At 43.7% G+C, this 15,583-nt stretch overlaps 1 protein-coding gene across 6 annotated transcripts in view; it reads left to right on the top strand.

Moving 5' to 3' along the window:
• GREB1 (growth regulating estrogen receptor binding 1) overlaps nt 1-15,583 on the top strand; it is a 119,526-nt gene that overhangs the window by 37,883 nt on the left and 66,060 nt on the right. For all 6 annotated transcript variants that reach the window (XM_045008412.1, XM_045008408.1, XM_045008409.1 and 3 more), the window contains 2 exons: nt 3,656-3,778; nt 4,632-4,808. In XM_045008412.1, the coding sequence (XP_044864347.1) occupies nt 3,656-3,778; nt 4,632-4,808 (300 nt within the window). The remainder of the gene's footprint in view (nt 1-3,655; nt 3,779-4,631; nt 4,809-15,583) is intronic.

Genomic DNA, 15,583 nt, shown 5'->3' with positions numbered 1-15,583 from the left:
AAATACAGATGCAGGATTGTCTCTAAACAGAATGACTCTGGTATCCTGTTAGGCACTAATGGCATCACAAGTTGCTATAGCTTCTGGCTATATTTGAAGAGAGTGCTTTTCTGAAGTTATCTTGGAGCTTACACTGCATTTTTTTGGTGTTAGTTTGCCCTGTTCACCATACCACTTGGCAGCAAAACCAACCACTATGATATCAGTCAGGTTTTATGTTCCTGCTGTTGTTGTTGTAATTTTAAAATTGTTAATATAAAAGGGACACTGTGAACTTGAAATATAGTTAATTTAAAAATAAATGAGTTGAAAGTAGTTTCAGGTTCTACCCCTACCCCTAATTCCCACCTAACGATTTTTGTGGTTCATATAATCATTTTCCTATTTAAAATAAATGTTTTTCTCTCCCCTGTTGCTGTGTGAAAGATCTTCATAAATAATAGGGCAAAGTGCCTACGCAGTAAAACTAGACAAGTGTTATTACAATTTATGATTATATATTACAGTTTAAATCCTATAAATGTGAAACAGATTATACCCTGTGTTATGTGGGAAATCAAACTGAATGATCATAATGGTCCCTTCTGAACTTAAAAGTCTTTGCCAAATATGCACAAAGTGAACCAGCTGAAATTAAGGTCTCTTTTCAGCTTGTAGATTTTTAAGCTATCTTTTCAAATGTCACTATGTCTAAATTACAATATTTTTAACTCCAGTTTTTGCATATCATTTTGATAACACAAGATAGAACAAGGGATAACCCCTTGTTACTATTACAATACTATATTATTCAGAAAAACAATTGCTTTTAAAACATTTTTTTCTGTATCCTAAAACTTTGTTTAGACATCTCTAGACAACTATTATCTTGTTTGCTGCTGTTACTGTTTTATATAGATCTGTTTGCGTCCCTTAATCATCATATCCATAATCATTTTGAGGACTATATATTAAATAAACTTAAAGCTCCATGGGTCCATCAACACTGTTTGTCACTCTTTTTTATCTTTGCCCATGTAGTGATGCATTCTCTCGCTTCTCCTGTGTTGGCTCATTCAGCATTTGAAACTGCCTGAAAATATTCTTTAAATACTGATTCTCTTTAAATGATCCTGCTTCTAGCTTGTCTAAAAGCCTAGAGAGTCTGATGTGACCTCTCACCTTTAATCTTGCCTTTCTAATGACTAGCTTTTAAAGTTTTCTTCTTTTTGTGGGTTTTGGAGCTTGGAGAACCCTCCTCCAGATGTTTAGTAAAGTGACATACAGGCACTTCCTAGGATGGTTTGATGGCTGTAGTAGTTGCGGAGGGTGTTTGGCTGGTGCTAGTTTAGATTTCTTATAGGCTTTGCCCTGACTATTGGGGGCATTTTTGAGCTCTAGCTAGTCTGTGTCTGTTACAGTGTGGACATGCTTCTCTGTTGCATCTTAAAAGATTGGGGGCCAGATTCTCTGCAGGTGTAAATCTGTATGGGCCCATTGAAGGCAGCGGAGTTGTACCATTTCCCACCAGCTGATGATCTAGCCCTGTATATTTTTTTCCATTTTGAGATTGGTGGGGACGATCTTATAATGTCCCCACCAATCTTCCTTTCTCATTAATGCCTTCTGTCTGTGGATGTGGGACATGTGGCCTCACCTTGTGGTGGCTCAACTGGCATCAGAGCTTTTGCTGCCTCTTACTGGAGATGTCTAGGGTACTGTGTGTCTCATAAGGCAAAATCCACATAGTTCCTAAGATGCACAGGAGAGGGTCTTGTGTCTGCAGCCTACTTAAGGTGTGCAGAAGGACCCCAGCAGACAGCCCTCGTAAGGTGGGTGGGTTAAGGCTTTTCAGCAGTGTCTAGTCAAGTGGTTCCACATTACAAAATGTATTTTTAATCATTTCTTCTTTAAAAACAACTAAAACTCCATAAAGAACTATGGGCTCTCTCCTCAGGTAAGGTGGGTGGATCATGGGGAGACCATGTACAGTTTTTTTTATAATGCTGACAGCTGTGTGTGTGAGTAGACCGTTAAAGTCTCCTGTGCTCTGTGCGGGGGATGTCTACACTGCAACAAAAGATCCACGGCACCCAGTCTCAGAGCTCAGATGAACTGACTCTGAGACCTGGCAACTGGGACGGGTCTCAGAGCCAGGGCTTTAGCCTGAGCCCAAATGCCTACACTGCTATTTTTAGCCCTGAAGCCTAAGCCCCAGAAGCCCAAGTCAATTGAGCCAAGCTTTGAGACATATTGCTGCAGGTTTTTCTTTGTAGTGTAGACATACCCTAAGAGCTCATCCACAGAAACATGGGGCTTAATGTGGGAAGCAGTTTTTTTACACTCAGATTTAAAATCGGATTTTGACTCATAACAAGGATTTGCAATCTGCTGGAAAATAAAGACCAAGCCCCTGAACTATGCCTGTTAGTGCAAAATGGAGCTGTCACTCATGTTGTACAGCTGCGCGTTTGCTTTTAGATTCCTTTCATTCTTAATCTGAAAGCCTGCACAGCTCTCCCCTGCCTAAGTCTCTGCTCCCGTGTTTTGTTACTCCCATCTCTGCATTCCAGTGACAAAGGCTGCTTCACTTCTCCCTTTGTCCCCTCTTTACCTCTTGTCTTTGTGCCTTCTCCCATGTTATTCCCTGTGCGTGCCACTCTGCCTTTATCCCTGTTCACCAGGGGATCAATCTTGCTACTCATGTGAGTAAAGGTAAGCATATACTTAAATACTTTGCTGTCTTGAGGCCAGAGTGCTTGGCACCTTTCAGGGTCAAGCTTCCAACACCCATCCTCTCCTCTTTCAGATCCCTCATTAAGACTCACTTATTCTGCAAAACTCACAAATACTAACCCTGGAGCCATTATTTAAGGAGGGGACAAAGTGGGGGAGGAGGATCACAGAGAAAAGCCCTCTGTGGCTGCCCCCACCCATGGGATTTCCAGGGCCTCATCCAAAAGTCCATTGAAATCAATGGAATGACTCCCATTGACTTTGAGCTTTGGAGCAGACACACTTTCCCCATTCCAGTGGGTTTTGTATTGTCCACCTATTTAAGATCTTTGGGGCAGGGAACTATTTTTTGTTCTGTTTCTTGTACAGCATCAAGTATATAGTCAGCACTTAACTATTGATAATTTGCATTTGATCTTTTGCTTTGTGAGAGCATCTCAAAGTGATTAGATATTGTAAATATTGAAAACAAAGGTCAAGGGAGCTTTTATGAGGACAGAGTTCTATTATTGACAACACCAAGGGTTCAAATGTCGTGAGTCAGCCCCCCCCCACCTCAAATCATGAGTCTGATTTCAAAATCATAAGATTTTAAAAATAAAATTTTGGGGGTTTGTTTTTGTTTGCCTTCTGTTTTCTGAGATTTAAGTGCACTCAGGTCACATTTTAAAGCTTTTCTCCACAATCACAATCGCTGAACCTTTTTTTTTTTTAAATGAAAGTTGAAATTCTCACATAACCACAGGGTTCCAGGACCTGGAGCTTTAAGAAAAACACAAAACATTGTGGGACTTGGCAACACTGCGGTTCCTTGCAAAGACAAGGGAATCTTACTTTTCTATGGCGCTTGCTGTAACGGGGACACTGCTCATTCCCAGGATCAGCTATTGCCACAGCTATCCATTGTCTAAAAGTAATTTTTCCTGTGGTACTTTTGTAGCAGGCAGCAGAGTGGATAATGAGGAAGAAGAGGAGGAGGAAGAAGAAGAAAGTTCAGAATCAAGTAGCCCTCCTCTTTCTTATCAGATGAAGCCTCCTCCTGAAGGCTGCTGCACTACTGATGGTAAGAAATTCACAAGACTCAAAGTTTGGCAACTGATCCAATGGCCTATTCAGGCAAAGCTCCCATTGATATCAGTGGGAACTGGGGTCCCAGTAAAGTGTGCAGGATTGAGTCCAAACATCATAACAAGCACCTTCCAAGTGGATCATCAAAATTAGGTATATAGAAATTGCAGGGCTATCCCAGCTTGTTACCTCTTAGACAAAACTAGAAACTTGGTTGATCATACGCTTTTGGGTGTCTTTGCTGAATCTTTCAAAGGAGCACTTCTGTGTCAGGATGAAGGAGGGGACTAGCTAGCAACTTAGAATCTATCCAGTTTTAAAAAAACCTCGAGTTTAAAGTAGTTTCAGATATTACACCTGCCAACTTTTGTGGTTTTATCACCTTATTTTCCCATTTAAAACAAATTTTTTCTGCCCTCTCCTGTGGCTGGGAGAAAGACACACACAAACAAGAGGGAAAAGACTGTATCAAAACTGTAAAACTGCCCAGACACCAAGTGCTGTTGTCTCTTGTTAAACATATGCTTAATATAATCTTGTTTATATTGTTAAATATATACAGTTCCATAAAATGTATATGTTGTGCAGCATAGATGTGTTTCTGTTGCTGCAGAAAACTTTATTTTTACATTTCCAATTTTTTATTTATTCATTGTATTTCTAGCATTCGTTTATAGCTCGCCCAGTAGCCGGAAAAATATTGACACTGAAGTTAAACCTGACATTAGGTTTACATTTTTTTTTTAAATAAAAAGAGAAGTTGGAGTTTGTTCAATAAGGAAATTGTGAAGAATTAAGCAAAATGACCTTTGAGCTAAGAAATGTGTTGCATTTGGTTTTTTTTCTAGGTTTCTGCCAGGCTGGTAAAGACTTGAGGCTGGTATCCATTTCCAGTGATCAAATTGAGGTGCCTTCGGGTTTTTTACTTGTTGGTGCTAAATCGCCGAATCTGCCTGATCACCTTTTAGTGTGTGCCGTAGATAAAAGATTCTTGCCAGATGACAATGGGCGTAATGCCCTGTTAGGTAAGTGTCCTTGCTCACCCTAAGTGGATGCTGTTTTGGACTATAGTTATATCTACTCTTGTTGCAAAGTGAATATGGTAGATCTTATTTCCATCATTTGTAGACAATAGTCCCCCCTGATTGCTCACAGCAAGATAACCTTTTAGAGCTGGCTGTGTTTGCACTGGAAAGAGAACAGTGTGAGCCACTCCAATACAAATGCTGCATCTCCTTTTATCCTGAGAGAATGCTATGCCTCCAGCTGAAGGTTAAAGTCATTGTCAGGTCAGTTTGAATTACGGTTGCCTGAACTACACCTTCACTAACTGAGCTATTTCTGCGTTGCTGCCTGTCTGTTACCTTTCTAAATACTGATATGTACCACTCCCCTTCTCAGATGCAGTTACTCTTAGTGAACTATTGTGGCAGCTACCTGGAGTGAATCATAACATTCTGCAGTGCAATTGCTGTTGGTTGTTCGGGCCACAGAAATTCATAACCGTTTTTTAAATTGTGATCCCTATTGGGCAGAAATCAAGTCTTCCAATGTATTTGGACAGTCCCTAGGACAACAGGGCTCTGCTGCTCCCAGTTGGGGACTTTGGATGCTACTGCAGTATGTATGTGTGTATACGTAAAAATAAGAGTTACAAGTCAAAGTTTTGATTAGACACATAAGCAGACAATATTGTCTGTCTGTCTTTGGTCTTAAAATAGAAAATATTTAATGACAAGGATAGTGGGGAAAACACAGGAATTTTGTTATTCATCAGTTTAGGTGTTTGGCCCCTGAACTGTAATTAGGTTCTGGTATCTAGTTGGCAGTGGTCACAGCCCTTCTGATAAGTTATGGGCCTGATTCAAAGCCCATTTAAGTCAATGAGAGTCTTTCCTTTGGCTCAGGCCCAGTATTACTGTTGACAGTAGTGTTGAAAAGCCTCTAACATCTGAAATCATATGGATGAATGAGCTAATTATGAAGATGATAAAAACTGAAGTAGTTTGTGTGATTAGGTGAAGTGATATTTAAATCTACAAGAAAATTATGGGTTTTTTTGGTCACGCCTCTTCTGTGTAACACTGAGCTTTAATTATTAAAAGAACAAAAGAAAGAAAGTTGTCATTGGGTTTGTTAGCCTTTTTGTTGATCAAGAAATGATCCTCGCAATTTCACTTTTACCGACGCCAAAGATTCTGATGTGAACTCGGTTGCTATCTCAATTTGAATAAGACTGAAAGGCATTTGGGATAACAGCATAGTGTGAAGGTGCATAATGTAACTCCATGTACAGTAATGTCTTTCGGCATGGGATCTTCCTGACTTGGATTGGCCACAATAAAATTGACCAGTGATTGTAAAGGAATTAAGGGGGTTGTAAATCAACCAAGTGTTGTCATTTTAAAGATACAGACAGGAATGTTGTACCACTCAATTCATTCACTGCTAGCACTATTAACAACTTAAATTCCCTAGACTGTAAGCACAGAGGAAGTAGTATATTTGTTAATTGCATGCTAAACAAGAACAGAAAAGGACAATAAGGAGCATTTGATAATAGCTCACTACTTTTTGTGCTACTTGTGCCCTCATTTTGCACATTCGATGCTATATTAGTTGCCTGTAAGCTATTTATATGCTTATTTTTGATAATTTTATCACACATGAAAATCAATGAAGCAAACACTTTGCTTTTGTGAAACATTTTAGCAAAGCTGTAGAGTTACCCCTGGAAAGTCTGGAATAAACTTCAACCAAAAAGAAGCTACATATTTAAGATCCTGATTCAGGCCACAGAAATTGCAAACAAAGGAACACTCCTGAGTCCTATAATCTGATCATAAATAGGGTGCAGTTTATTGTCATCAGGGTAGCATGGTGGTGGTACAACAGTACACTAACCATGTTTAGGTAAATAAAGATTGTTTGGTTCTGTTCTCACTAGCTATGTTTTCATTGCAGCTGGGAGCAAGCCTCCCAATCTGGGTAGACAGCCTTGTCTATCAGGACTCGAGCTTGTCTTGGGCTACAGTTCGGGCTGTCAAGCGTAGGGGATCGGGTGGACTTGAGAGCCCAAGCTGCAATGTCCACACTGCTATTTTTAGCATGCTAGCTCGAGTTCCGCTAGCAAGAGTATATGTAGGCTTGCTCGCAGTGGCTGTGTAAACATACCCATGTATGTTGGTGTAAACCAGGATTAACTCTGTTGCAGTCAATGGAATTATACCAGGGTAAGTGAAATTAGAATCAGGTACACAGTCTCAGAAGCCAAACAGTTTTATTTACAAATAAAAGGTATCGTCTGTGACAACTGAGTTTGTCTTCAATTTATTGTTTGCTGGACTAACATGGTAACCACTTTATCTTGCACTAAATTCAAGCTGATAACTGCAAAGGACTTTATAGAAAGGAACATAGGAACATAAGAACAGCCATAGTGGGTCAGACCAATGGTCCGTCTAGTCCAGTATCCTGTCTTCTGACAGTGGGCAAAGTCAGGTGCTTCAGAGGGAATGAACAGAATAGGTAATCATCAAGTGATCAACCCCCTCTTTTTATTTGATGGCTCTGAAAGAAGGGAACAGATTAATTATTCCTGAAAGTCTGGGTTTGAGACCATTTTCCTTTGCAAAGCCGTGGGTATGTGTATTTGTAAACAAAAATGAAAATGTTGCCCCAAAATATTTAGTAACTGTAGAGGTAACAGGCTCCATTTTCCAAAATGCTGAGTACTTACTGAGAGTCCATTGGAGCTGAAGGCATCTGACACTTTCCAGGAGGTGCTGAGCACCTTACAGGATGAAGTGAAGTGTTTGTAACCCATGAGACACCTCATTTTCTTTCTTGGGTCAGTGGTGTTTGTGTAAAGGGGGAGGTTATTGTTCACTATTGTAGATTATCCAAAAGTAATTTATTCAGAAGGAAAACACACCCAAGAAATGTCTTAGTGATTTCCAGGCTATTCTTGAGCTGGCTCCATATCAGTTTGTGGATATGCCTGTGGGGCATTTGTAGGGTCAGAAGGAAAATACACCTGAGGAGCGTCTCATAGTTTCCGGACGTTATCTTTTGACTCCTAGTCTTGTCTCCATGACAGGCTGTTGACCTGCCTCTGGGGCATGTATAGGGTTGATTTATTGATTATGGTAAAAGGTTGTATTACTCTCCTAGCTACCTGTTCATGTGATTTATGTGCCATTCATATTACATCTAATATTCTACTGGAAAGACCCCCTTCTTGGAAACGTATGGGTGTCTGCTTCAAGCACAACCATTTGTGTGTAATAACACAGGAGCCTTAATTTGTACCCTGAGAAGCTCCATTGCACCAGCTTATCTTTATTAATCAGAATTAGTTTCCTTGCCTCACAGTCCTGCAAGGAACTCAGTATTTTGCCATTAAGAACCCTTTTCCTTGTGCCTGGAGATCTGCTAGAAACGGATGGAGAAGGCAGTGTTGTGATTGGGGTCATTGTTTCCCCAACAAATGCAGCTAATACATCCCTCCCCCGTCTCCCCACAAAGGTTTATCTGTTTATTTTCCCCACTTTTCATGTCTTGAAGTGGGACTGTGAGGACAAAACAATGCAGCCATCTCCTACCATCTTCCTCCCAGAGACAGAGAACAGCTGCACAGACCATCCCCACTTCCATTGCTAGGAGTAAGAAGTGTATTTATTTTAGTCACTGGCTGGGGACAGAATAATATAGCAGAAAAGATTAATTTACATATCGTTTGTAAGCCTGGTTGTAGATGAAAGGTTCCATTGTGAAGTATTGTATTGTTACTTCTATTGTTGGATGAAATGCACAGGGCGTATTGTATACCAAGCAGATTTTTTGCCGCCCCAAGCAAAAAATTTTTTGGCTGTCTCCCACCCCAGCCCTTGGCTCTCACCCCACTCACCCCCTGCCGTCCCAGCCCTGGGCTCTCTCTTCCCCGCCCCTCCCCGCACCCCTGGCCACCCCAGCCCTGGGCTCTCTCTCCCCCCCTGCACCCGCACCAGCTGCCGCCCCAGCCCTGGGCTCTCTCTCCCCCCCACTCGCCACGCCCCCTGCTGCCCCAGCCCTGGACTCTCTCTCCCCTGCCACCCGCACCCCCAGCTGCCCCAGCCCTGGGCTCTCTCTCCCCCCTCCCCCTCCTGCTGCCCCAGCTCTGGGCTCTCTCTTCCCTCCCTCACCCACACACCCTGCAGCCCCAGCGCTGGGCTCTCTCTTCCCCCCCTCACACACCTCCTGCTGCCCCCAGCTCTGGGCTCTCTCTTCCCTCCCCCACCCACACTCCCTGCTGCCCCAGCCCTGAGCTCCCCCCCACCCTCCAGCTGGCAGGGTCGGGGTAAGCAGCGGGGCTCCAGGGCCGTGCCTCAGCCCAGGGTCCCTCTAGCCAGGGGTCCCACCTCCAGGACTGGCCAGGACCTGGGAGGGCAGAGCTGGGGGACTGCCCGGCAGGGGGCTGAGAAGCCGTGGGACTGCCCCGGCAGGGGGCTGAGGAGCCAGGGCAGGGTAGCCCCAGAGGGAGCAGAGCCCTGGAGAGTGGGACGTGGGCCCCGCATGGCAGCGCCCCGCATCTATGACCTCGCTGCTGCTGCTGCTGCTGCTTCTGGCTGCCCTTCCCCAGTCCCTGGGTGGCTTGGGCCGCTTTGCCCAGCCCCAGCTGCAGTGCTGTGGGGCGGCCGCCCTGCAGCACCTGCTGGCGGCTCTGTGCGCCCCGCGGGGCGGCCCCCAGCCTGAGTGTGCCCCGCTCGGAGCCTGCCCGGCCCAGCCACAAGGTGTGGTGCTGCTCCCCCGCGGCACGAACCGCAGCGGCCCCAGGGTGCCCCCCAGGCACAACGCGTTGCTGCTGCCAGGGCTGGCTCTAGGCTTTTGCCGCCAGAAGCTAAAATAAAATAAAATAAAATAAAATAAAATAAAATAAAAAGATGGCCAGAATGCCGCCCCTGAAAATGTGCGGCCCCAAGCACGTGCTTGGTTTGCTGGTGCCTAGAGTCGGCCCTGATACCAAGCTCATTATAATAACAAGCAGGACCGAGCATTCTTGCCTGGTCTTATAAAAAGAAACATGGCTTCAGACTTCAGATGAAATTGAACTGAAAGCCCCACCACACTGTGCCGGGATTAGGTTCACGGTGCTGTGGTAGTGTGTGCATACATGTAATGGTGGGTCACAGAAAAAAAGACAAAATGCAGTTGGTGGGTCACCTTAGGATAAAAGGTTTGGGAACCACTGGTCTATTTAATCAGTGAGCAGGGGCAGCACAGCCAGGGTCAGTGCGAACAAACTTTTCCAAACTGTCCTACTAATGAGCCTCAATCCTGACCCAGAGAGTCAATAATTGTACAGTAAGAAGACAGGTCAGTCTTCATGCTCTGTCAGTCCTTTGCCTCTCTACTTTAACTAACTGACAACTGGGTGTATTTGTCTGCTAGGTTGTGGACAGATTCATCCAAACCCATTTCATATAGACTGCTGAAGACTTTTCAGATGGTAACAACCTTCAGTCACTATTGATGTAGGTGGATTTGAACTGGTGACCTGGAGGTGAAAGGCTTTTATCCCCTATACTCTATGAATTGATCTCATGTTCTCTTGTGAAATCAGCCTTATGACATAGATAAATTAGGACAGCTGCCCTGAATCCCCTGACCTTTGCCCTTTCTATAATGTATGGAAGCCTATTTGATTTAGTTTGTTTATGAAACTACCTGTCGTTCCTATCAATTGCTGCTTCCAGACATTGGCATGTAAATGAAGCATGCGAAGAGAAAGGGAATAGTGAAATGTTTGAGTTCTCATCCTGCATAATCCCTGTTGCCATATATTGGGTTATGAATAAGGTCCGAATGATGCTTTTTAAACCCTAGAGTTAGCCATATGATGATAATATAAGTGATGTGTGACATCTTTATTTCACCATATCTGAGCACAATATCAACACTTGAAAACAAAATGAGATCCTCTTAGGATGTCTTATCAGTCAGATAAGGGCTCCCAGTTAGTTGAATGTTCTCAGCTCCACTAGGACCCTCTTCTAATCCATATTTGACTGATAAAGGATTTCTTAGGTGCTCTTAATAGTTGACATAAAGTCATGCTGTGTTGTAGTTCTCAAGTTATAGCCGAAATATGCTAATGAAAAATAAGTGGACAAAGCTGACTGTCAATGAAAGTAGAGTAACAATAGGGGGACATGATATGGGTAGCTGTGTTGGAGGGAACTTGCAGCAGGGAGATCTCAGGAGAGTGCTGAGAAGCTGGTGGGTGGTAGTGAAAAGAGACTGTTTTGATTTTTAAAAGGCTTTTCAAATAAAAGAAGTTCTAAAATGTGCAGCCTCTGAGTCCTTTTCAAAGTGAGTGGCCAATATTAGATGCATCTGAGACACTTATCAGCTCTCTCATGCATACTGAAATGATTAGTGTCGACAACATTAGGTGGTGTTATAGCCTTACCGTAGCTTTAGGTTGTTGTCTTGTATGTTACTATGTGGTGGTTTGTGATCTGAGGGGTTTAGGAGGAAGTCATGCCCTGCCCATGTGTGCTGGAGTTGCTACTTGCAACATTCCAATAAATTCCTGTGATTTTATAAGTGAGTATTACAACTAATAGCAGCAGCTGGAAAATCACAGTGCTGTGGGTATGGACTTAGGAGCTGAAATAAGTTTGATCTATGGTGAACCCCCAGTCCTGAAAGGGAAAAAGATTTGTACTGCAGAAGTTAAACTGATGACCATTAATCATCAGCCACTGCAGACAACAGGAGATTGGTATGCTGCTCCCGATTTGCAGGACGGATACTTCCACATGGCAATATATCCTGGCTGCAGAAACTACTTTTGCTTTATAGCAAGAGACATCCACTACCAGTACATGGTGCACCCCTTTGGTCTGTCATTTGCCTCAAAGGTCTTCACAAAATGCAGGGTGGTAGTAGTGGCCCACCTGTGCCACTTAGGTGTCCAAAGTTTCCCTTACCTACACATTTGGCTAGTAGGTGGAGCTCAAGCATCCAAGTCAACAGTAGCATCCGCATTATCAGACAGCTGTTCTCTCATCTGAGCCTGAAACTGAATTTAGACAAATCAAAGTTGCAGCTGATAGAGTGTATAACATTCATAGGAGCAGACCTCGGTGCCATAACTGTGATGGCCTGTCTTCTGGTGGTCAGGTTTCAGTCCACTTTCTCTGAAGGCCTAAAATCCAATACCGTTACAGCAGTGCATTCCTGTCTACAACTACTGGGCCACATGGCCTCGTACACATATGTAACTCTGCATGCCAGACTTCACCTTCATTGTCTATGGGCCTCGCTTCATTTGGTTGATCTTCTGACTAGGCATCCTCTGGACATGCTCATTTATGTAGCTGCATGAGTGCTTGAAATCCCGGACTGGTGGCTGGACCCTCACAATGTGTGCAAAGAGCTGCCTTTTCTATCTCCTGAGCCAGCTTTGACTCTGGTTACAGATGTGTCTACCAAAAGCTGGGGGTCCACCTTGGTTGACTTTGTGCGCAAGACCTGTAGTCGCCCTAGGAGATGTCTCTGCGCATAAATGTGCTGGAGCCCCGTGTGATTCATTGGGCCTAAGAGACATTTATGTCTACCATCAAAAACCATGGTCATCTATACCTATCTTTTGCAGACATTATGCTGTCACTCTGGCCTCTTGGGACGATGGCAGATTGGGCAAGTAGGAATTGCAATCTCTATTCAGGTATCAGAGGGGTAGCTGTGTTAGTCTGGATCTGTAAAAGCAGCAAAGAGTCCTGTGGCACCTTATAGACTAACAGACTTATTGGAGCATGAGCTTTCGTGGGTGAATACCCACTTGTGTCCGACGAAGTGGGTATTCACCCACAAAAGCTCATGCTCCAATACGTCTGTTAGTCTATAAGGTGCCACAGGACTCTTTGCTGCTTTTACAAATCTCTATTCAGATAATCCAAAATCCCTCCATCAGTAAGTGAGCTGCTACAGAGTCACCTGCAATGGAATATATGTGTTCACAATCACTTCAAGAAGAAAAATGGTCTACTTACCTAGAGTAACTTTTGTTTTTTGAGATGTGTTGTGCACATATATATTCAATGACTGCCCCATCTCCTCTGCTACTTTGGACAATAATTTCACAATTAGCAAGAAGGAATGGAGAGGGAGGTGGCAGACACGCCCTTTTATGGTCCTGGCTCAGCATACCAGGAGAGCTGGGGCACATGTGCCGCCTAGTGGTATCACTGGCAAAAGTCTCTGAATCCAGTGTATTGGGCGCACATTACGTGTGCAGTGGAACATATATGCAGTTGAATGTATATGTGCACAATGTATCTCAAAGAATAAAAGTTACTATAGGTAAGTAACCATTTTATCTACTGAAGGAGACTGGGGAAATCTACACAGTTCAGGAATCCATTGATCCAGCTACTAACTTGTTAATGTATGATGGTAACAGGATTGTTTTGCTAGGAAGCTTACAGAGAACGATACTAGATCATCTGGGGTATGAAAAGACACTGAGCTGTGTATCTGACAGATATTTTGGCTGGGCATGGCTGCAGATGTTAAGGACTGGGTACTTTCATGTCTTACCTGTCAGGAAAGGAAAGTGCCGGCAAGAAGAGACAGAATTAGGAGCACACCAACCCAGCAAGCTCTAGGTGTTCATATAGACTGACTTGAAAAGGCCCTCTGTCAGAAACACCAGCTGGAAATCGATATTTGCTGATAGTGTCTGACACCTTATGCTGTGGTGTGACCACTGAAGGATAAAAGGACTGAGACAGTTACAGATGAATTGATGAAACAAACTGCATCTGCAGTGATCAGGAGAAGGAATTTGAATCATGGTTGCTATAGGAGGTTTTCTGACAACTCCAGATAACCAAGGTGAGGACTGGAGTTGCCCACCCTTCAAGTAATGGGAGTGTGGAGAGAGTGCACCACTGGCAGTTTGTTAGCGAAGACCAATGAGACTGGGATACTAAGTCACCTTTTGTCATCTTTGCATAGAACACACATGTGCACTTACCACAGATAGCTCAGTGGTTTGAGCACTGGCCTGCTAAACCCAGGGTTGTGAGTTCAATCATTGAGGGGGCCACTTAGGGATCTGGGGCAAAAATTGGTCCTGCTAGTGAAGGCAGGGGGCTGGACTTGATGACCTTTTAAGGTCCCTTCCAGTTCTAGGAGATTGGTATATCTCCAATTATTACCTTTTTTTTATTACTCTCCTATGAGGTTATTTTTGGACTCTGCACACTCATGCTTCCCTGTGACTTGATGTTCAGGCTGCAAAAACTGGCAAGACCCCCTGCTTCTATGCAGGTGGGTGATGTGGCGGAGTCTTATATCAGTGACCTGAGGACAGCATTCCAGAAGGTAGAGGAACAGATTAGTTGGAAGCAAGCATGTCAGATACAAGATGCCAGAAAAAAGGAAAATTGTGCCCATCCAGGAAAGAGAAAAGGTGTAGCTATGCAACTGGAAAAAACAGTCTGGAAAAAATCCCCAAAGTACTCCTTTTTGGAGGGGATGTTACACAGTGATTAAGAATTTAAACAGCTTATCCTTACTGATACAAAAAGCAAGACCTTGCCACTTTGAAGTGCATCAAAAACTGGTGCACACATTCATTGAAAGAAAGAGGAAGGCAAACACTGAGGATACCCAATAATTATCTCAGAAGGATGCAGAAAGGATTTGGAGGTACCCCTAGCAGGTTCCTGTGGCTCATAATGGGAGGCCAGTTGTGGAGGAGGAATTGCTGGGATGTTCTTGGGATCTTAGCACAGGCTGTCTTCAGCAGACAGTCTGTGTACAACAGATAGAGGACATGAACCCTGCAGTCACTGATAATCTAGATCCAACTATGAATGAGATGTCAGTGACTGAATATAGGGGCAGACCAACACAGAAACCCCCATGGATGGCAGACTACCTGGGTTCCTAGGAGTTACTGTTATTTAACTAGAGGGGGGAAAGTTGTAATGGTCATTGTAGACAGCAACTCAACCAGTATATGGTGCTATATCTTTATCATAGTGTTAAGGTGTTGTTTTGTATATTGTTATGTTGTTGATCTGACATATGGGTTAGCAGGAAGTTCAGGCAGGAAGTTCAGTCCTGCCTGCTTGTGCTGGAGTTGGTACTTGCAGTGTTCCAATAAATCCCTGTGAGAAATCCACACCCCTGAGAGACCTAGTTATACCAACCTAGCCGGTGGTGTAGATAGCACTAGGTCGACGAAGGAATTCTTCCGTTAATCTAGCTACTGCCTCTTGGGAAGGTGGGTTACTTATGCTGATGGGAGACTTGCTCCTGCAGGCATAGGTAGTCTCTACACTGAAGCACTACAGCGGTGCAACAGCTGCAGCTGTGCTGCTGTAGCATTTTAAGTGTAGATGAGCCCTAAGTGAAGATTAGGTTTCCTAATTGATCTCACATGGCTAAATGAGATTGCTCATGGGGCCCTTAAGGGGCTATGGAACCTTTCAGTGCAGTCTCTGCTAGTTTGAGTCTGGTCCAGGTTGTGGTCAGTGATCTAAGTCAGTGACTTAGGAAGTTTAGTAGGAAGCTGGTCACGGAGCACGAAATCTTTTCAAGTGTACCACAGAGCAGGCACTGTATCTTGGTAACTGATCCAAGTGGCTGCTCTGTGGTGCACATGAAAAGATTTTGTGTTCCATGACCTGCTTCTTACTGGACAGCTGTTTCTATCACCAGTTTTGGCAGCCTGGCAGTCAGTCTCAGCAAATAGATAAAGGCTAGAACAGGCACAGACAACACTGTCTTGCTGTAGGAAATG

This window comes from Mauremys mutica, chromosome 3 (assembly GCF_020497125.1).
Source record: "Mauremys mutica isolate MM-2020 ecotype Southern chromosome 3, ASM2049712v1, whole genome shotgun sequence".
Classification (NCBI taxonomy): domain Eukaryota; kingdom Metazoa; phylum Chordata; order Testudines; family Geoemydidae; genus Mauremys; species Mauremys mutica.
The sequence above is the reverse complement of the archived record's forward strand: the minus strand, read 5'-3'. Positions and strand labels throughout refer to the sequence as shown.